Source organism: Palaemon carinicauda, chromosome 20, assembly GCF_036898095.1.
Source record: "Palaemon carinicauda isolate YSFRI2023 chromosome 20, ASM3689809v2, whole genome shotgun sequence".
Lineage (NCBI taxonomy): Eukaryota > Metazoa > Arthropoda > Malacostraca > Decapoda > Palaemonidae > Palaemon > Palaemon carinicauda.
The window spans coordinates 65697137-65721136 of record NC_090744.1 but is presented as its reverse complement, the minus strand read 5'-3'; the positions used below and the strand labels follow the sequence as shown (position 1 = coordinate 65721136).

The window sequence follows — 24000 nt, the reverse complement described above, 5'->3', positions numbered from 1 at the left end:
ATGCACAAACCCAATCTACTGGTACCATTGACAACACAAAACACATATTAAACAATCTCACCAACCATTCAAGTACAGTCACACCCCCTTTCTTCAACATCTCAGCTCTCACACCATCCATACCAGACGCTTTTCCTACTCTCTTTTCATCTAGTGCTCTCCTCACTTCATCTATTGTAATCTCTCTCTCATTCTCATCTCCCATCACTAGCACCTCAACACTTGCAACAGCAATTATATCTGCCGCCCTATTATCCTCAACATTCAGTAAACTTTCAAAATATTCCGCCCATCTTTTCCTTGCCTCCTCTCCTTTTAACAACCTTCCATTTCCATCTTTCACTGTCTCTTCAATTCTTGAGCCAGCCTTCCTTACTCTCTTCACTTCTTTCCAAAACTTCTTATTCTCTTCATATGAATGACCCAATCCCTGATCCCACCTCAGGTCAGCTGCCCTCTTTGCCTCACGTACCTTGCACTTTACTTCCACATTTTTCTCTTTATATTTTATATTGGGTTATAATTACCATATATTTGTATATAGTAACGTAGATAATTGGAAACTCTGGTATTCCTTTGGTATAGATTCCTCCATTTTCAGTGATACCAGAACTTTGTTCCTGAATATACTTTAAACCTTTGAATAACGTTCAAAATAATTCAGAATTTGTTTCTATTATTTGAAGAATTTCCACATAATATTAGAATGCTGATGCATATTTACCTATAGAATTTCTTTAATGTTTTTTGAGAGAAATATACTATAGTTTTTCCATTAGGTGACTTCCTAAGTCCATCTATTTTTCATGCATGAGAAATTGATCTTATTTTATAGTTTCTGACAAAATGGTAACAATATATCTTCATGATCATAAACATATCATTAGATTGTGAAATATACGTTCTATTAAATAGCCAATTTCAAAAGGAAAATACTACGTTCTAAATAGAAGATTTCTTACACATCAAGATTGCCAACCTTAAAATGTTGAGAAAAATGAAATGGTAAACCTTTTAATACTTATTCAAATTGAACATAAAAATCTAAATGAAGTATAATGTAAATTTAATAATGCTTAATATGTCGAGTTCCTCCATAATTGAAGACATACTAACAATATTCTTGGCTGTTCTGATATAGTCTCGTTTGCAGGTTGTTCCTTTCGAATATAGATTAAAGGGTTTGTGAAGAACTATATGTCTTGATTACTGCCTTTATCACTGACTTGTCTTCATATATAGAAATAGAAAGTGTTAATAATTAATTGAACTCACCATTTTGTTTGTAAATATTATGTTGTTATAAAAGTTAAAAGCTAAAAGAATATAATGTTTATATCCTTGTCCACTCAGTGATAAGAGTAGCCAACCTATTTACTTTGAAAGAAAAGCAATCAGGCTAATTATTTCATCCACAACCTCTTTAGCAGGGCGATGAAATTAAATTCTGAAAATATATATTTTCCACTTTCTATGTCATCCAAGTGAGTTTCAAATTTCTCTGAATTAGAAATTCTACCTAATTAATTTGTTGGCAATTCTAGCCCCCTCCTGAGGTGCTAAATAAAGTTTGCCAAAACTGTATACGAGTATTTCTCTTTAAGATTATTTCGTAAATATCAAGATAATGTTTATCTAGACATTATTATTGTGTAAAATATATTCATTTCATATATTATTCAACTATTATATGTAATAAATACTTTACACGTATTTTTAGATAAAAAATACGATAAATTTTCAGTTGGTTTAGTGAACTTGGCCATGTTCCTAAAGGTCCTAATAGATGTCCTCAGTGAGGTCATTTTAGAAGTAAAATATTAGAAAGAAAATTCGGCTATAAGGAACGAATTGGGAGTTACCTTTCAATGTCCTTAGCCAATAGGAACGCTCCATTCGGGCAACGGTAAGGAAATTAGCCAATAGGAACGCTCCTTTCGGGCAAAGGCAAAGAAACAGTCCTTAGCCAATAGGAACACGCCATTCTGGAAAACTGTTAGTGAATAGTGGTTTGCTCTTTCAACTAGGATAAAGAGCCAAATGCCAGTTCATGAAATACCATTGGAAAATTTCATTTTGGTACTTTCTTTCGAATGAATATATAGAATAAAACCTTTAATATAATAGATATTATATTTCAGTTATTGCACAAATAGGTAATAAATGAAGCCCATATTATACTTATACGATACTTATGCTTATACGGTACTCATCTACCGGCTCAAGAATGCATTTTTCATATTGATCTAAAGTTTTGTTAACAGTTTTGTAAGCAAAGGCAAATCAAAGTTATTTCTATATAGTTTTATGAATATATCATGCAATTTAAATAGTGAATATGGTGATAAAATTCTTGTTTACTTTGATGGTTAATTAGATAAACCATTTTAACAATTTCCCTGATCGAATTCATCTTGTTTTGTTTATTTTTTGAAAATTGAAATCTTGCCTGAGAAATCCATTACGTTGAAGGTATTTTTGACAGTTTATTTTTCAGATATTAGGAAAATAGGTACATATACTAAAACATATCCTTTGCAATTGAGAGAGAGAGAGAGAGAGAGAGAGAGAGAGAGAGAGAGAGAGAGAGAGAGAGAGAGAGAGAGAGAGAGAGAGAGAGAGAAATGTTTATTTCTATAAAAATTATAAGAAATTGAGTTGATACCTTTGCGTCCCTGTATATATATATATATATATATATATATATATATATATATATATATATATATATATATATATATATATATATATATATACTCGCAACGATAACAAGGGTAGCCATTTCTAATCCACTGCAGTACAAAGGCCTCAGACATGTCTTTATTCACGTTGGGTTTGGCCAGTTTTCATGACCACGCTGGCCAATGTGGATCGGTGATGATGGGAAACTTTCATTTGATCGCTCAGAGCAAACCAACCTAGTATGGGTAGCCCTGGCAGATACAGCTTTGCTGATCATGGCGTTACACAAACACTTTTGTCACAATGTATCCCCACTTAGAAAGTGATATATATATATATATATATATATATATATATATATATATATATATATATATATATATATATATATATATATATATATACATATATATATATATATATATATATATATATATATATATATATAATGTATATATATACATATATATATATATATATATATATATATATATATATATGTATATATATACATATATATATATATATATATATATATATATATATATATATATATATATGTATATATATATATATATATATATATATATATATATATATATATAAATCAACGAAATAGTGGCTGCTTATATTTGGCTATTTACCTCCCTTCAGGTACTCCTGATAAGAGATTTCAATGGGTCTTCTCTGAATTGCTGGGTCAGGGATGAACTGAAACCACAGTCATGGACGTCTTGGTTACTTGCTATGAATCATTTACATATGCAGTTATACATATTTCTCCTCTGATTCAATGACATCTGCATCTGTCTGGACAAAGTCTTTTCCAGGTCCTTCAATGAAAGATATTTTTGAAGTTTCTAGAAGAAGGTTATCGTTAGCATACATTTTCGGCTAATACTACCTGCGAAGCATCATGTATGCATCACCTTAGGCTCAGTAGGTATAATTAGAGTTTTTTTTTTTACTTGCTAGTAAGATGAGTAGGTTATACCAAGTTTATAATTGCATTGGTATCCATTGTGAATCGTTGAGCACACATTCACATAGATATAATCTGTCCTTTAGACTTCTACAGTTGTATGAAAATTCCAACACTTTGTTAATTCTTTTATTCATATCTACAATTAATTTGTTATTGCAAGCATCTATTTCTAGGTGATATTACCTACTTGGGTTATGGTAGCTTATTTAAAACGCCCCTGCTCGTCAATCTATTGGACGAGAGTTCAAGATCCGCTTGAGCTCGATAGCTTCTAGTAGTGTCTGTAACGTCACCATCCTTGTGAGCTAGGGACTGGGGCTTCGGGGACTAGCCTACAGGTCTACCTGCCGAGTCATCAGCAGCCTTTGCCTGGTCCTCCCTGGTTCTAGCTTAATGGAGAGATTAATAGGACGCCGATCTTATGCATATAGTATCAGCCTCTTGGGCATAATCCTGTCCCTCGTCCATGCCATTCATGAGGGTCCCTCAAGTCCATAAGAATGTGCACATCTAATTTGGGTCTAGCTGTTGCTAAGGATATATTCACACCGGAAAATGAAGCCTTGGAATGCATATTTTCATAGAACATTCTATGTTCAGAATTACTCTTTCTTCCATTTACAAATATATTTGCAGAAACTAACTGGAATCAAGGAAAATATCATCATGATGTTTATAATTATTTTTAATGATTTCTAAAGTATTTTCCTTTCGAAATTACATACATTTGACATCTAAGTTAGTAGTAGATATCAACACTAGTTACATGAATTTATAATATTCTTTTTGTGTTTGTGATTAAGCCTTGAATTACCTAGTATTACCCGAGTTGCAGAAGTGACTTCCAACAGAGATTTCTCTGATTTTCAGAATGGCCATTTTGCTTCAGTCGTTATTTGAGGATCTCTGTTCGGCAAAGCCCCTGAATTAGGACCTGTATCACGATAGATTACATTCAGGAAGTTCTTGTGCTCCAGCTGCTCCTGAGGATCAGTGTTTGAGGATCTCTGCTCAGTGAAGCCCCTGAATTAGGACCTGTATCACGATAGATCACATTTAGGAGGTCCTTGTGCTCCAACTGCTCGTCAGGATCAGTATTTGAGGATCTGTACTCGGTGAAGCCCCTGAATTAGGACCTGTGTCACGATAGATCACGTTTAGGACGTCCCTGTGCTCCAACTGCTCCTCAGGATCAGTTTTTGAGGACACCTACTCGGCAGAACCCCTGCGTTAGGCCAGAACTGGTGTTCGTGTTATTGTCCAAAGTAAAAGGAACAGATTGCGTGCTGATGGCCTGAATGCAAGATGCCCGGCTCTTCGACTTAAATCCCCAGATACCATTATATAAGGTTGGCCTTTGGTTTTGTGCTTTTAGACTGGAACATCTAGGCCTGGTCATGTGTACTCTTCTCTGATGAGTGGAGGTTTTGTGTTTCCTCCAACGACACACACCATAGGGTATGGAGGGCCTGTGGGCAATGTTTTGCTGAGTGTGCCATTGTTGAGCAGGACTATTTCGGTGGTTCCTGTATTATGGTATGGGCAGGAATGAGTGTTGGGGTCACCCAGACCTTCATGTGTTCCAGCAGGGGCCAATTGATGCCAGAATGTACTGGAATGACATTATTCTTCCTATTCTCCATGCCTGCACTGGTGTTGTGGTTCCTGATTTCTTAATTAATGACGACATCCCAGTAATCTACTGTATTTTGCGAGGCTGGTGCAAGAAAGCCTGGCCACAGAAGTTATATGTAGATTGAACTGACTATCTGCTTGACCGGATCTCAGTCCCATTGAACATCTATGGGACCAGCTTAGGAGAGCAGGTCTGGGTCATCAACAGCCTCCAGCTAATTCCTAAAACCACAGAGACCTCCTCAAAGAGAAGTGGAAAAGATTCAACCAGGCAGTCATAGATCACTTGATTCTAAGATTTACAACAGGATGTCAACACTAGATCTCCCACAGTCTTCCTCTAACCCTTAATCTTCAACTCATTCCTCCAACCATGTCTATATAAATCTTTCTTCAATATTATATATATATATATATATATATATATATATATATATATATATATATATATATATATATATATATATATATGCCTCTGCACACGTGTAATCACACACACACATACACACAATACTGCCAAATTACAACTAGTATCAAGAAAAAAATCTTAGCTTTAAATTTATTTTAAAATTGTCTCCTTGGACAACGTGTTCGTGGACACACTCTGTCAAAGTATCTCAACTTGATTGTGTTTAGTAAAGTTTTTTGTTGATTCACCTTATAAAAAAAGATTTGGAATCTTTGGCAAGTGTGTACTGAATGTCACCCTTGAATCTCTCTCTCTCTCTCTCTCTCTCTCTCTCTCTCTCTCTCAAACAAACAAACAAAGATACAAACACACACAAAACCAACCAAACCAAACCAACAATACTAACAAGATAAAATCAAACTAAACTAAACAAAAACCAAGCAAGCAACCAACCAACCAGCATAAAATAAACCAAACTAATCCGAATCAATACAAAACCTAACCAAACCAATATAAAATAGAATCAAACCAAACAAAAAACCCAAACGGAACCAAACCATGTCAAACCATTAAAAACCAACCCAACACTACAACCAAAACCAAATTAATCCCCAATTCAAACCAAACAAAATCAAACCAAACCAGACCAAACCCAAAACCAAATAGAAATCAAAACCAAATTAATACTAAATAGAAAAACAAACCAAAACCACAGCCAAAACAAAAAAGGAAACCAAATCAAACCCAACATAACCCAAACCAAACCAAACCAATTCAAACTAAAACCGAACCAAACCACCAAACTAAAACCAAACCAAAATTCAGCCAGAACTAAAACCAAACCAAACTTAAACCAAACCAAACTAAAACCATACCAAACTAGAACCAATCCAAACTAAAACCAAACCAAACCACCAAACTAAAACCAAACCAGACCTAACTGGAACGAAACAAACAAAAACCAAACCAAATCAAAATAAACCAAAAAACAAACCAAAGCAAAATAAACCAAAACCAAAATCAAACCAATACCAAAACCAAACCTAAACCAAAACCAAAATCAAACCAATACCAAAACCAAACCTAAACCAAAACCAAACCTAAACTAAGCAAAACCCTAACCAAACCAATCCAATCTCAAACCAAATCAGACTAAAACCAATCCAAACTAAAACCAAACTAGAACTAAAACCAAACTAAACCAAACCACCAAACTAAAACCAAACCAAAGCCAAACCAAACCTAAAACACACCAATGCCAAGATTGATAGGTACCATATTACGGTTAATTTACCATTCTCATTGACACCTTATATGAAAATTAATCCCTCCGTTTAGATAAACTTTTGCTATAGATTTTGCAACTGATTTGTTTTGTGTTCAAAGGAATAGTTTGGTAGTTCAGTCTTTGATACGATTAAAAGAAAATATAGAGATTCGAAGGTATTTTAAATTTGTTGCACATGTTTTTTAGATTTTTGTCTTATGGTTTCAATGTTCTTCAATAATTACTACTACATTCATTTCAGGAGAAGTAAAAACATAAGTTATAGCTATTGCTGTTCATCTTTAAACAATGAATCTTTATCTTGCTCCCCTTCTCGGCGCAATAGGTTTCATGGATCTGGGTTAATTGATAATAATAATAATAATAATAATAATAATAATAATAATAATAATAATAATAATAATAATAATAATCCTTATATTTTCCACTATAGCCGCCAGCAAATATTCTGTACATCAAGAGTTCAGCTGCATTGGATTTCTCCTTGAATTTGATTCTATATAGATAAAATTTCATGTAGAAAGTGACTTTGATGTTTTAACATTAGATATTAATTGTAAAGCTAAACACCAATTGCATTTATTATTATTATCATTATGATTAATAATTATTATTATTATTATTTTTATTATTATTACTTGCAAAGCTATAACCCTAGTTGGGAAAGCAGGATGCTATAAACCCAAGTGCTCCAATAGGGAAAGTAGCCCAGTGAGGAAAGGAAATAAGGAAAAATATATTTTAAGAAGAGTAACAACTTTAGAATAAACAATTCCATTACAAACTATAAAAACTTTAACAAAACAAGAGGAAGAGAAATAAGATAGAATAGTGTGGTGTGCCCGAGTGTACCCTCAAGCAAGAGAACTTGATATTATTAGAGCAGTAAAGTGTCAAAGTAATTAGCAACTTCATTATTTCAAATAGGCCAATGATATTCTCTCTCTCTCTCTCTCTCTCTCTCTCTCTCTCTCTCTCTCTCTCTCTCTCTCTCTCTCCCTTTCAGCGTCGTATTGCAATTGTAGACTTTGCCAGAGTTGCATCTTAGCGCTGATTTCCATCTTCTTCTGTTCCCCTTCCACTTGGGATCTGTTGTTCAGTTTGTCTGAATGTTGTTGTTGTTGCATTGCAAGTGCAGGGCTTTCTTCCTGTTGCATCTGAGCGCTGATTGGCCTCCTAGGTCCCAGTGCTTTGTGCGAATTTAGTTTAAATTCATTCATAGAGGCCTTTCGATCCGGTCGGCTTCTCACCTTTGTTCTGTGAATCTTAACTAAAGACACGGCTTACTTCATCTGAGAGAGAGAGAGAGAGAGAGAGAGAGAGAGAGAGAGAGAGAGAGAGAGAGAGAGAGAGAGAGAGACTTAGGTTTTCCCTTACCCATTATTTTATGGTTTTTACAGATGTATTTGTTATTGTGATTCGGCCTTTAATTTCATTTTTGAATAAGATTTGAAAAAATGACATTTAACACACTCACGTATATATATACATATATATATACAGTATATATATATACATATATATATATATATATATATATATATATATATATATATATATATACATATATATATTTATATAATATATATATAGATATATATATATATATATATATATATATATATATATATATCTATATATATATATATATATATACATATATATTTATATATATATATAACATATATAAATACACACACACACACACACATATATATATATATATATATATATATATATATATATATATATACTGCATATATATATTATATATATATATACTGTATATATACATATATTTATGTATATATATATATATATATATATATATATATATATATATATATATATATATATATATATACATATATACATATATACACATGTATAGAAAAAACAAAATTTCATTTCGACATGTACCAGTACATCATTTTTCATACACAATTCAGGGAAAACTGTTGTAGGGAAAGTTTTCTATTTATTTATTTTTTCATCAATTCTCTGATTCATATCAATTTTCTTTTCATAAACTTTTTACGAAGAAGGATCATGTTTCCGTTGTCTAGTTGGTACGAGAAAAAAAAATGTTTTTTGATAATCGCAATTCTTTTTCAATTTTCTTCGTGGAAAATATAACAGAAATTTGTATGCCACAATAAAAATGGGACAGAGAGAAATATACACATTTATTATATCATAAACATAAGATATCTAAACTCATTTTATGCATTAAATGTAAGAGACTGTGACAATATTTTGATGAGGAGTTTATGATACTTTCGTACCATTGATCCAAAACTATCATTTACTTATTGTATTTCATACATTGTCCATATGAATCTGTTCTTTACCAATCTCCAATGGAAAGGCGTTGTATTAAAACAGTCTACAGACAATTGATTATATACACACCTGTATGAAACTGTGCATTGAAATTCAAATTCTTGACTTTTCAATTAAAACAGAGTTAGGATTTACTGTGAAAAATACTGTGGTATGAATTTCAATAAATTTCAATAAATGTTTTTTACAGAAAAAATAGCTATAAGAATTATGAAACAGTACATTTGTGCATTTTTCAATTCATTAACGGCCAATTACGTAGAGAGTTATTTTACATGACAAAAAATTACTGGTTTGCATTTCAACATAAAATTTTCATAACTTTTGTACTGAAAAAAAAAAAATAGTGAAACAAATAATGAAATAGTATATTTATAGTTCATGAATCAATAAACCTAAGGAATAATAAGACTTAATACTACAAAAGCAACATGTAAACAAGCATTATATATTCATCAAGACCCATTGCTTGATAATTCCGTCATGCTTTCACGTTAATTACTTCAAGAGACATCAAGCAAAACACAATTTGAGGCACAATTAGTTATTTTTGTTTAGCATCTGTTTTGACCTAATTAACATAATTTATGGGAGTTTTCAAAACGAATTTTAAAGTTATGACATTATATATATATATATATATATATATATATATATATATATATATATATATATATATATATATATATATATATATATATACATACATACATATATATATATATATATATATATATATATATATATATATATATATATATATATATATATATAGATATATATATATATATATATGCGTGTGTGTGTGTTTGTGTGTGTGTGTGAATGTATATCAAAGCTTAAGATACATAAGAAATGGTACCTTCATTAGTAGGCTTTATGTAGATTTTAAGAACAAAAAAAATATGGCTTTGATATTAATTTGGTAATATGTGTATTTTTTAAATCGCTGACCGTAAGAAGATATAATCGTATGAATAGAAAGAGAGAGAGAGAGAGAGAGAGAGAGAGAGAGAGAGAGAGAGAGAGAGAGAGAGAGAGAGAGAGAGAGAGAGAGAGAGAGAGAGAAGGGGGGGGGGGGGGGTTATAATTGTTCAACTTCTACATGTTCATATGTATAACTTGCAGTAATTTCTGTCAAAATATTATATAATATTATTGACGTGTTATTTCTAGACCAGTCTTTTATAGTTAATAAGTGAATCTTTATTTGCTAATTAATGTCATTTGATAAACCGAGATATAAAACCCTTCTCTTCAGAATTCCCAGTGCATCCCGAACTATACAGTGCACAGCTACTGGCTGTAAAGCGAATAGGTTCAACATAATGAATTGATTCCGTTTTTTACATGGGACAGTTAATATCCAAAGCTTGTTTGTATAGTCTCCTCTTAGTCAACGACATTTGAGGTGACAACAATTTGATATAATAATAGCGAATAAGGTCAATTATGCTTCAGGATTTATGTAATGTAAGCATGAACATGGCTATAATGCCTGCCCCCCCCCCTCTCTCTCTCGCTCTCTCTCTCTCTCTCTCTCTCTCTCTCTCTCTCTCTCTCTCTCTCTCTCTCTCTCTCTCTCTCTCTGTTGAAACTTCCAGATAGTCTGCACTGCGTTCCTTAGTTGATACACGGAGGTACTTACAGATAATAATAATAATAATAATAATAATAATAATAATAATAATAATAATAATAATAACACCAACAACAACAACAACAACAACAACAACAACAATAATAATAATAATGATAATAATAATAATATGTATGAAACCTCATTTCTGGTATAATTAGAATAAAACAGAGGCTATTCCCTTCGTACTCCAAAATAAAATCTTTGAATTTCATGCCCCATAGCAATGAGCATCCTGAATTGGAAACTTCCACATGCTTTGGATCTCTTCAATTGTGCTAAAGGAAACAGCAAATGATGCTGCGTGGATGACTTTCCTCATCTCCAGGGTCATGATTCAAGCCCACGTAGGTTCCTTGCAGTCTGTCTCATGTATTAAAGAGGAAGTATGTTACCGCAGGGGTAATACATGTTCGAGGTCACATCATGCACCCATGATTTTAAAAGGTGTTAAGGAATGCGGATGTGGATACATAGAAACTAATATGAATTTGGTATATTTATGTCCTCTGGTTAAGAATTTGTTGTCCTGGGTATTCGAATTGCTTAGAAAATGTTGTAAATTGGAAACTAATAACAGGTTAAGGATTATAAAACTAGATTTTGAAGCTAACTCAAAAAGGGATGAAAATACAGCAATAGTAATAATAGCAGATTTTATTTCAAGTATCTGGATGGCAAGACAATTGGGAATAAGTGCTGAACAGCAAATTATAAGTGTATAAAGAATAAAATGTTAAATGCATTTAATGTCAATATTATTAGATATAAGAATCATGTAAAAGGCATTTTCACAGATCAGTATATTTCTAACTTAAAAACCATATTTAAAAAAATAATAAAATTGTGATTTTTTTTTTCATATTACAGTAGATATTATAATGTATATACAAAAATGTAAAATATAATTTGTAAAGGAATATTTCTTGATAAAAGAAAGAGAAAAATGTAAGTCAATAAAATGTTACTGTATTTTCATAATAAAAGGAAAAAAATTCATAAGGTAATTTACAAGTTATCGAGAGACTCGATTAGTTGCTTTAGTTATTTTCACAGGTACAGCTACGAATTTATAATTATATCACCAGCTTATTTGAATATATTATTGCAAAATTATTAACACCATTTTCTAAATTTATAGTTTTCCCATTAATAAACTTTAACTTGGCAAACCATTTCTATGATTGTTTAAACTGAACACGTATCAAAACATGGATATGTATTTACTCCTTTTGTTTAACTTTTCAATGCAACCTTTTACTGTTCTATTATATGGAAACAAAATGTAGGTTTTCGCATCAGTTTTTGTATCTCGATATATTTTCGAAACTGAAGTTAATACTTCCTCTGCACCTATTAAAGTCACATTCGTTACTGATAAATGATTATCATAGACAGCAACGTCTTACAAACTGATTAATATTTTCTCATGGTGGAGATGAGTTGATTTCAAGTTTAAGTCCAGATTCCTGATTCCGAAAGGAATATGTAGTGGAATTGAGAAGCCCTTATATCTCTCTTTCTAGCTCATTAGTAAATGCCAGGAGAACTTATTATGAAAGAATTCTTAGTCGATATATATTCCCATGGTTGATTTCCGTATAGTATAGAAGGATACAAAGATTTATCTATATATATGTATACACGCACAAACGCACACACACACATACAAACACATAATTAAAATAATTATCTTACACTACCCTTGCAACTAATGGTAAAAAGAAAATTGCATATATATGTTTTTTGTAAATTAAAGAATAATTCATATGAATTGCAGATATTTTTTGAAAACCCACCAGAAGTGTATGGGTAATTAAATCACATATTTAGTTCGATATTTTCATTTTGACTTTTGATCTACTGGTCAATGATTATGATTATTGCGTTAGCTTATATCGTCTTGTATAATAAACATTATTATGAAACTTACAAGTTATATATATTTTAATCTAAGAAATCATTCGTAAAACTTATTCTGGTGAATTTGTGTAACTGGTATTTTATGAACAGGTGTTTAGCTCTTTCAGGCAAGAGCAAATAACCTTTCTTCATAGTTTGCCAGTAGAACGTGTTCCTATTGGCTGCAGCGATGTCAAGTCCCAAAGGGCGTCTTGCTATTGGCTAGAGCGTTAACATGTCCCAAAGGGCGTGCTCCCATTGGCTAATGGAAATCACGTGAAACTTACGTAGTAGTTCTTAGAGAGCGGAATTTTCCATTATTTTATTCCCCAAAAACGCCTCCCTGATGCCATCTCTTGGTACCTCCAAGAACGAATGGCATACAAATTTATTAATAGAATAAACCTTAGTTTTTTATTAGCTATTGTAATAAAAATATTTTGTAAATATACTTATCATAAAAACATTAAAACGCACTACCCCTAAATGAACTCAGAATTCGAAAATATGTGAATTTGGAACATTAGCTAGTAAACACATTTTCACATTAGAATATAACCACTTCAAAGTCATAGAATACTTTAATATCATATTTCTAAGATTTATATAAAACCTAGTTTTTTTTTGGTAAAAATTAAAATCAAAATGCGGGTGATGTAATTCGTGGAAAAAACATTAGTGTTTATTCGCATTTTTTGCTAAAAGCTTTAAACCAATAAGGGTTTACCTTTTCGATTTTGCAATGATATAAACAATATAATATTATATTAGGACGTTATCAATAATACTTCGCTTATTAATTAATATTTTGCTATCAACACGACTGGACTTATCTAGGAATTATTAATTCTGTTAACTAGAATATTATGGTAAAATCATGCTCTCTCTCTCTCTCTCTCTCTCTCTCTCTCTCTCTCTCTCTCTCTCTCTCTCTCTCTCTCTCTCTCTCTTATATATATATATATATATATATATATATATATATATATATATATATATATATATATATATATATATATATATATATATGTAATCTGTTTAAATATAACTATACATTCAACCTAAGTATAGTATACATACATATGTATATACGTATATTACAAAGCTTTATAAAAACGTATATTCTGAAAACATAAATTTTCTGAGGAAAAAAATACTTAAAATTTTAAATAATACAATCAATTCATCATCATTTAAGTTCTGATTTCCACAATGTTTCAACTCAAATCTCCAGAGACCAGCTTTCGTCCGTCCTGAAAGAGACATTCCATATTTAAGTAGAGATTAAAATCAGCAATATTTATGTGATACTGATGGATTATAGTTGTTATTTGAAGTTTGAACATGGGATCTCTGACCCCTTCCTTCTCTCTCTCTCTCTCTCTCTCTCTCTCTCTCTCTCTCTCTCTCTCTCTCTCTGCCCCCCAAAACACATAATATGAAATATTGTTTTTAATGTAGATGATTGCATTGCACGATTCTCAAAGGTTTAAGATAATACAATTTGGAATACAGTGGTAAATGATTATGATCTCTCTCTCTCTCTCTCTCTCTCTCTCTCTCTCTCTCTCTCTCTCTCTCTCTCTCTCAAAAAGACATCATATAAAATATTACAAGTATGAAAATTCTTCCTCGCTCATCCTAGACTCGGTAAAATCCCTGATCTAAAATCTTTCAACCAACATTCCAGGCTATGAAATCCACAGAGGTTTCCGGATAAGAGACAGAAATTTATGCCGGACGAAGTATACGTCGATACTCGGTCCATCGGAAGTGATATAGCGGGAGATTTCATATAAACTGCCTCTGTTATTCCGTCCAGCAAATTAAGTATGGACGGTCAACGACAATATTTTTATTGAGGGATTCAGCATTTTATTTGTGTATCCATCTTGAAGAGTAACTACGGGAGTTCATATTTGATTAAACTTTGCCTTAGACTCCCTTCAACAATTGGATTTGTATACCTAAAACTATGCACACACACATACACCTCCCACACACATACACATACACACATGTATTTATATTATATATATATATATATATATATATATATATATATATATATATATATATATATATTATATATATATGTATATACATATAAAAACATATATATATATATATATATATATATATATATATATATATATATACTGTATATATATATATATATATATATATATATATATATATATATATATATATATATATATATATATTATATGCATATAAAAATTTATATATATATGTATATAAATTTTTACATGTATACATATAAAAATTTATAAATATATATATATGTATATATATATATATATATATATATATATATATATATATATACATATATGTGTGTGTGTATTAAATAGATAGATGGATAGATTAGATAAATAGATAGATAGAGATTTAAATAGAAAGTCCTGTTGTCAGTATCCTATGTAAATTCGAAAAGTTGTTTCCAAAACGTTTCTAAATAGAATCGTACACATGAATAGTTCAGAAGACTTTAGATGCTTTTCGGAGCTCGGGAATCAATAGGTTGAATTATATGTTCTTTTTTTTTAATACACATTCGAGTTTTTTTGTTAAATTTAAATGAATAGGAAGTTTCAGGGAAAGACATAACTAGAATTGTCTTCCAGGTTCCAATAATAAATGATACCTGTAATATTAAAGAGAGAGAGAGAGAGAGAGAGAGAGAGAGAGAGAGAGAGAGAGAGAGAGAGAGAGAGAGAGAGTTGCTGAGGGTATTACGGAAATAACATATAAAACAGGGCAGAATCAAGGGATAAAATGTCCTCTTTAGGGAGTTGTATTTGGTCAAAATCTTGATTTATTGCATTATCAGCTAGTCTTTATGTTATGTAAATATTAATATGACTAATATTAGTATATGCTAATGATGAATTATAAACCACATCAGGAAAACCAATATCAAAATATAAATTATATGTTTATATAAATATGTATTTGTAAAAATGAACTTGTAAACTGTATATTTTCTTAATGAAATTTAAAAAAAGAAAAGTACATTTTAGAGATTCGAGATGGATTGATTGATCTGAAGTTTTCTGGCATCCTGACATCGAAGGTCATTGATCCCAAAGGAGATTTCGAAAACCTGAGGTCTGATTATGGGATGAAATTGATATAAAGAATTTATCTGTATTTGGAAAACAGTTTGTTTTCAAAACCTATCCACATATGCACAAGTAACATCAAACAGTAAAAGAGCCTAAAACAATATTAGATGTTATAATGTACTGTATATACAAAAATGTAAAATATAATTTGTTAAGGAAATATTTCTTTATAAAAGAAGAAAAAAATGTATGTTAAGAAAATGTAATTGTATTTTCATAAAAAAAAAAAACAATTTTTCAGGACCACAAGTCTTAAGTTTTTTTTTTTTTTTTAATCTAATATCAATTTGATATTAATATCTAGAAAATATTCATAAACTACCACATGCTTAAAATTGGAAATATATCAAGGGATATTATTATTATTATTATTATTATTATTATTATTATTATTATTATTATTATTATTACTAAGTAACCTACAACCCTAGTTGGAAAAACAAGATTCTACAAGGCCAGAGGCTACAATAGGAAAAAATAGCCCGGCAAGGAAAGGAAATAAGGAAATAAAGAAATAAATAAACTATGCAATAAGTAATGAACAATTGAAATAAAATATTTTAAAAACAGTAACAATGTCAAAACAAATATTTCATATATAAGCTATAAAAAAAACTTATACCACCCAGTTCAATACAAAAAAACATTTGTTGCAATTTTTGTTTCTTTTTTTTTTTTCGTAAACTCTGATCCGTTTATCACAAGTATTTTACAGTTGCCTTCTATCTAATTGTAATACGAAACAGGAATATATAATACTTAATAGCATGTTTTATTACTCACTGGTATGATATAGCCACGTAAAAGACATTATCTTTTTAATTAAATAATATTTTATAAGACCATGTATGTATAAAATAAATCAGACCTTTCGCTCGATATTTTCATTTTGATCTTTGAACAACCGGAAAATGATGATGAATATAGTTTTGTCTACATTATTTTGCATAATTAAGACGATTATGAAACCTTTTGTAATATATAAATTTATTCTTCGAAATAATTAAAAAAACTATTATTCTGTTGAATTTATAATAGACATTTCTTGAACTATCTTTTGGCTCTTTTAGGTAATTGAAAGAGCAAACCATCATTCCCAATAGTTTGCCAGTAAATCGTGTTCCTATTGGCTGAGGCAATGACAAGAACCAAAGGACGTGTTCCTATTGGCTGAAGCGTTGGCAAGTCCCGAACGGCGTGCTCCCATTGGTTGAAACAATCACGTGATATTTACTAATTTTTTTCTTGATGAGTGGAATTTTCCATTATTTTATTCCTCAAAAAAGCCTCCCTCATGCCATCTATTGGTACCAGTGAAAACTAATGAAAAGCCAATTTATTGGTCCGAAAAAAAAACTTAGATTTTTTGTTTGGTATTGTAGTAAAAAGATTTTGTTTATATAATCTAAGCTAAGGACATTAAAACGAATGAAATATTAAAAAAAACAAGGTTTAAATAAAAAGTATTTTAGGTAGAATTCGAAAACTTAGGGGAAATTTTCCGACTTAGTTTTGGTAAAATTGTAATGCCGGGGGGAATTGGGTAGGGGGGGGGTGGTCAGAATTGCCAACAAATTAAGTGGGTAAGATTTTCTTATAATGAGAATATCATTAGTAATTTTGATCATACATCAAACGAAAAAAGAATATGTAGAGAATTCGATTTCATGATTTAACTAATTAACTAATGATTAGAATATTTCAGTGTGATTCCTATTTATTCAAAGTGGAATGGTTTGCATTCCTGATTCTTCCGAAGAAAGAAATGTTAAAATAAGGTTCTTTTAACTTTCATACAGATTAAATATTTATAAGATATAACAGTTGGTTCATGTGTAGTTCATGCAGCTATGTTTAGAATATGTATTTATACATGATTACTATACAATGGGAGATGAAGGGATCAGGAAATGTAATAGTTTACAAATTATAAAACCTAAAGGAACAGCCAGCAGACGACGGTATGAAAAAAAAAATATTCTTTTATTGTAAACAGAATAGATCTAATCTCTGAGATATATTTAAATTAGTGTACATTTACATTCATTATATATCATATGAGAATATATTAAATCTGTTAATGCAAGTCATACAAGGATTATAAAAACTCGAGAGAAAACGAATCAGAATAGCCAATCAAATCGAGAATACATCTAAAACTGTTTAATTTACTTCAATAATGTTTTGAGTTTAGGTAAGTAAAATAATTCTCAGAATACAACTGTATCTATAAGTTCCATACGTATGTAGATATAAAATTTTATTTTACATTTTTACCATATCTATTTTATGTTTAAGGTGGCTATCCTGACGTATAAGTTCCCACCTGTTTTGAAAGTACATTTTTGTTTAAAATTCACCATCTTGCAATTATATTGTTTATATGCTTTGATAAACTAATGGTGACTTCCACAGACTTTTTTTTTATATTTTTATTTAAATATTTAGATTACAGTTTTTACAATCACAATATTTCTAGTATGACTACAGTCAATGGAATTTTTACTTAAACATAAACCAGATTTTTAAAATTTAATTTAAAAATTTAAATTACAGTTTTTACAATCAAAATATTTCCAGTATGATTACAGTCAATAGAATTTTTATATAAACAAAACATCTAGATTACCAATTCAAAAAAATTACATATCAAAAACAATGATATTGATTTTATGCTTCGACAAAACAATGGTTACTTCCACATATATTTTCTTAATTATCTTTTTATTTAAAAATTTAAATTGCATTTTTTACAATCACAATATTTCCAGTATGATTTTTTATAAAAAAAAAAATAATTTTTATGGATTTTTTTTTTTTTGTTTTAATCAATTTATTGCGCCCATTGGCGTCAGACATTTGAGTACATGGTAATACAGTAATATTGTTTACATCTACATTGTAATTCAGTTATACCTAAAGAATAAAAAAAAATTATATACAGACATTTAAGTACATATTTAAACAGTATTGTTTATATCTATAGCATATACTGAAGGCTATACAAAGGAATACAAAATAAAGTATAGACAGATATTTAGTACATATCAACAATAATATTGCTCATTTCTATATATTTATGGTTATGCAAATGAATTCATATGGAATAAAAATTAAATTTAGTTTGATTTCTTAGGTAGGTTGTACCTATCTTTAATTAACATAATAAAACAGCTGATTATTCAATATCCACCAAAGTGAGGATGGCGCATGAGGATCTCATCGAGCAAATCATTATCTGTCAATAACTTTTTACATGTATCAACTACTGTGAGTCTTTGGGGTAATATGTCACTAACAAGAGGACATTCCAGGCAATAGTGTTCCAGGGTGTTGGCGTTGGGTGCGTCACATAACCTACAGGAGGAGAAGTGAGGAACTCCATCTTGCTCAGCCACCTGCCAAACTGGTCGCCAACCCAGCCGAAGACGCGCACAAATCACGTTATTTTGACGAACCATGAGTCCACTGCGGCGATATTTATGTTGGTGAGGAAAGAAGTGATCATAATGCTGTATTGATATACTGGTGGCTCTCTCGGCATTACTACGATGATGGGTAGGTGAGCGAGCAGCTTGGCGCACCATTTTTCTGCAGCACAGGAGAGATGGACTGGGAGCATCAACATCTGGAGGATCCAATTGACAGGCAGCCTTTGCGAGATGGTCAACGGTGTTGTTAGCCAGAAGACCCACGTGAGAGGGAATCCATAGGAAGTGCACTACCAGTGAGCTCATGTTGGCCATGTCTAGTTGCCTATGTATTTGTGTAACCAGGGGCTGGTATGCTGGCTTATGCGAAGAAAGGGCTTGGAGTGCTGGTTGCGAGTCGCAGATGATCAAGCCGTTATTTCTGGTCCGTGTGATTAAAATAACTGCATCTAGAAGTCCATGTAGTTCACAATACGTGGAGCTTGATGACTTTGGGAGGCGACGGCCTGTCCAGCCCTCTGGCGGGGGTTCCAAAGTGGGGGAGAAAACAGCACATCCAGCACTGCCATCCTGCTGTAGGGAGCCGTCTGTGTAGAGGTGATGGGCTACACTGAGGGACGAGGATAGTCTGTCGATGGTCTCCAATGCACGTTGTTGTTGAAGTTGAGGCAAGTCAGTCTTAGAGACTGGAGTGTAAGAGATTTCTGGCACAGGAGTCTGCCAGGGTGCAAGGCCATGATCCACATTCTCTGCCACGATGTTGATGTCAAGCCCCCGAATGCTTGAACAGACAGTACTAACTAGTGTACGTCCCCCCTGGCGTAGTTGTGGACGAGGTGCATCTAGATCGAGAGAAGTTCTGATGATGTTTGAATAGTGAGGAGACAGGTGAGGGTTATACAGGCATTTGATACTGAAGTAGGTGACATTGGAGTATATTCTCTCAACGAGTGGAGGGAGACGGAGTTCGTGTTGCATGTTTACAATTCTAGTGGATGCTGGACAACCTAGAATGAGTCTCATTGCTTGGTTCTGGAATTTTTCAAGCGGCTGTAGAGTTGATCTAGAGAGTTGACATAGTGCAGGGGAAAGATAATCTATCACTGAGCGTAAGAAAGCAATATATATGGTTCTGGCAACTGGGATAGATACTCCTGCAGAATAATTAGTAAGCCACTTGAGAGGAGTCAGGCGTCGCTGTAACCGGGCCAGCAGATCTTGAACAATGGGATGTACTCTCTGTCTCGCTGGAATGGATGGTGTAATTCGCACTGGCGCTCCCAAGTAAATATATTGTGTGCATAAAGGTACAACATTGTTCCCCACAGTAAATTCTGGTAGATTCCTTGCTGGCCTTGGGGAGAAGATTCTACTTTTTCCTGGGGAGATGATAAGACCACAGGAGGATGCTGATTCGTAGAAGGAAGAAAGGAAGCGTTGCAAGTGATCCGGAGAGGTTGAATGAATGCAAATATCGTCTGCGTAGCAAGTGATGGTTGCATTATCAGTATCAGGAAGTAAGGAAAGAAGGCGATGTAGGAGGATATTAAATAAAAATGGACTAAGTACTCCCCCTTGTGGAGTACCAAGTTCAAGTTCCTTTGCAGTGCTCAATGCTCCCTTAAACAGCACACGAGAGACTCTATTTTGAAGATATCCACGTATCCACCTCAAAAGGTTTCCCTTGATTCCAAAATCAATAAGCTGGTCTAAAATAATGTCTCTATTTGCGACGTCAAATGCACTTTTCAAATCAATGAAGGCTACAACACTGGTTGGGGAGAGACGAGTGTAGAGCTCCATGAGACAATGATGTGTTCCTCGTTGGGGTAGGAAGCCGTATATTCTAGACGAAAGCTTATCTTGCAGCCGGAACATAAGGCGTGAGAGGAGAATACGTTCAAATACTTTGCAGAAACAGGAGGTGAGGGAGATAGGACGAAATTTGTCAGTGCTAGGCTTGGGAACGGGTACAATTGTACTATGAGTCCATGCTAGGGGCACATATCCCAAGCAGAGGCAGAGGTTGTAGAGCCGGAGGAGAGGGTTGCCAGGTATTTTTATGAGTGTGCAAAGGACTGCATAGGTGATGCCATCATCACCAGGAGCTGACTTCTTAGTCCTTGCTAAGGCACGTCGTAGCTCTTCCTTAGTTATGGGTACATCATCCTCTTCATCACTGCTCAGTAAGGCGGAACTGAGACGTAAGGCACGATGGTTTTTTTGTGAAGAGAGAGAGTCTTGTATATGAGCTGGAAGGTTGATGGTTCGTGACTGTGCTGACCACTCATCAATAAGGTCCTGTGCATACTGAGCAGGGCTGTGGTGGAGGACACTTGGGGGTTTCTTCTTCACAATCCTGTTGATGAGGTGCCACATGGAACCAATGCTTGTTTGATGGTTGATGCTGTCTGTTAATTTGTGCCAGGAATCTGTTTGTACACATTGCTGTAGAGCAACTAGATCATCTCTCGATAGTTGATACTGGTGCAGAGTCTCAGGATTTGGTTGTCTCATAAAGGCAAGGCCATCATCCATCGCCTTCTTTTCTGCCTGAGAAATTCGATTATCCAGTGTCATAGCACTAACACGATGCCTGATATGAGGCTTTCTGATATATTGTGTGTGGAAAGCATGTGTGGTACTAACAAGTAAGGAGTAAAGTTTCTCCGGACAGTGGAGGTCAAATGTAGGTCGAAGGTTAGTCATATATGAAATGTACGTAGGCTGGTACTTAGGCGGAATTGTGATGCAAGTGCGATTGTGTATTGGAGTAGGTGTAGCGGGAAGGGAATATTGGATGCTAAGACCAATGTGATCAGAGAAGAGCGTAGGAACCGTTACACAATTGACTCCGGAAGGTACGAGTCCACAGGTCAAGATGTGATCCAAAGTACCACCTCGTGCATGCGTAGAACCACCAGTGTCCCAACGGGTCAGTTGATTTCGACGAATATATCCTAGAAGTAGGTTCCCGTTGCGGTTCACAGTGCCAGCAAGATCTCCCAAGTCTGGATGACGAGCATTAAAATCTCCCATGTAAACCATACCACGAAGGGTTGGGGCTGGAAGCTTGGCTGTATTTATCCTACCTGGTGCTGCATATATATTGCACAGTCGTATGGTGCCTCCGCCAACAGTAATCTCAAATAATTGGAATGTTGTATCTTCATCCTCAGAGTTTGGGAGAAGTCTATGCTGAATTGAAGTGCGTATATAGGTGATGAGACCATGTCTTACTAAATGGACGTAGGACACATAGCCAGTGAGCGAGGGAGCTTTTTCCCTTGGCTGAGCATTACCAACAAAAGCTTCCTGAATTAGAATAACATCTGGGTGGTGACTATGTACAATTCCCTTAAGTGCAGAAAGTTTTGCCCAGTTTGTAATACCACAGGCATTCCACGAGATGATATTAAGCTTCACTTGGTTATCGAACATGTCCCTTGGAAGAACGGCGACTAGATGAAGAGGCAGTGGTGACACGGGTATGCATTGGTGGTGTATCCCGTGGCAAAGGTCCTGTATGGGGATTAGTAACACTCTCAAGATGTGTAGCAAGTGAGTCAAGTTTCTCAGTTAGTGTAGTAACTGATGTGATAACAACCTGCTGAGCTTCAACAAGAGATTGTAGTGTGTTATCATTAGTAGCAAATTTAGAAGTTAGATTGTCAAAGGAGGTTACGAGACTGTCAATGCGAGTATCCATGCTCTCTAAACGAGATTCAATGGCTTCAAAACGTGATGTAAGGGAGTCACATCGAGACTTGAGGACATCTACAGCATTACGAAGTGTAGTCACATGTGAGGAGGCAGTAACAGTGGGTTTGATTGATGGCACTGGAAGCTGTTGTGCAATAAGCTGGTTCGATGCAGAGCCTGAACGACTGGTACAGCCATGCCACACATTGACTCCAGGCTCATTACATCTCGGGCATTTCCAATGCGAGGAGTCCGGTGTAGGTAGAAGTAATGGGGTTGATGTTGATGCTGAAGAACTGTCAACCACTGTGGGTGGTACAGGGGGCCGATGAGGGCAGGTCCGACTGTCATGCTCAGCAGCACAAAATGCACACTTTTCAGGGGCAGCACAGTATCGTGAGATGTGACCGATACCCCAGCATTTGAAACACCATGGCTTTTCGTCTGGCATTCTGCGTAATTCACATGATGGTAGACAAGGGAGGAAGGAGAAGTTAACAAAAGGCGGGGGTGGATCTGGGTGGCTCCAAGTAATGACAATACGATTGATGGACTTCCCATCCTGTAGGAAACGACGTACAGTGTGCACCCCTGTCAGTTCCTTAGCTAATGAAGGGTCTACATCCACAGGATATCGAGTGATGAGATATGTAGGGAACTTACGGGGTCTGTCTACAGCATCCTGAACATCTAACACAAGTGACAGAACCTCACCACCCTTGACCCTATTTATAATATCCAGGCGATGCCTCGAAATGTATACAAATCGAGAAGTGACCGCAGACATTTTAACTTCAGCCAATTCCCGATCGAGGCTGAACATCTTGGTAACCTC

The 24000-nt window shown here is 33.5% G+C and overlaps 2 protein-coding genes across 9 annotated transcripts in view; one reads left to right on the top strand and one right to left on the bottom strand.

Annotated features, from left to right (window-relative positions):
- Positions 1-24000, top strand: part of LOC137614297 (cytochrome P450 4c3-like) — a 98019-nt gene that overhangs the window by 67691 nt on the left and 6328 nt on the right. Inside the window, exon 4 of one of the 8 annotated variants that reach the window (XR_011039052.1) lies at positions 17103-17255. The exons of 5 other annotated variants lie outside the window; for them this stretch is intronic. The gene's annotated coding sequence lies outside the window, so the exon portion shown is untranslated. Of the gene's footprint in view, positions 1-4537; positions 4559-11205; positions 11229-17102; positions 17256-24000 lie in introns of those variants that run through there. 2 more of the 8 variants (XR_011039051.1, XR_011039057.1) reach the window with 2 other exon arrangements.
- On the bottom strand, positions 22546-23632 carry LOC137614295 (uncharacterized). Its single transcript, XM_068344033.1, has one exon. It carries the CDS (start codon positions 23614-23616, stop codon positions 22894-22896), a length of 723 nt encoding a protein of 240 aa, XP_068200134.1. The 5' UTR covers positions 23617-23632; the 3' UTR covers positions 22546-22893.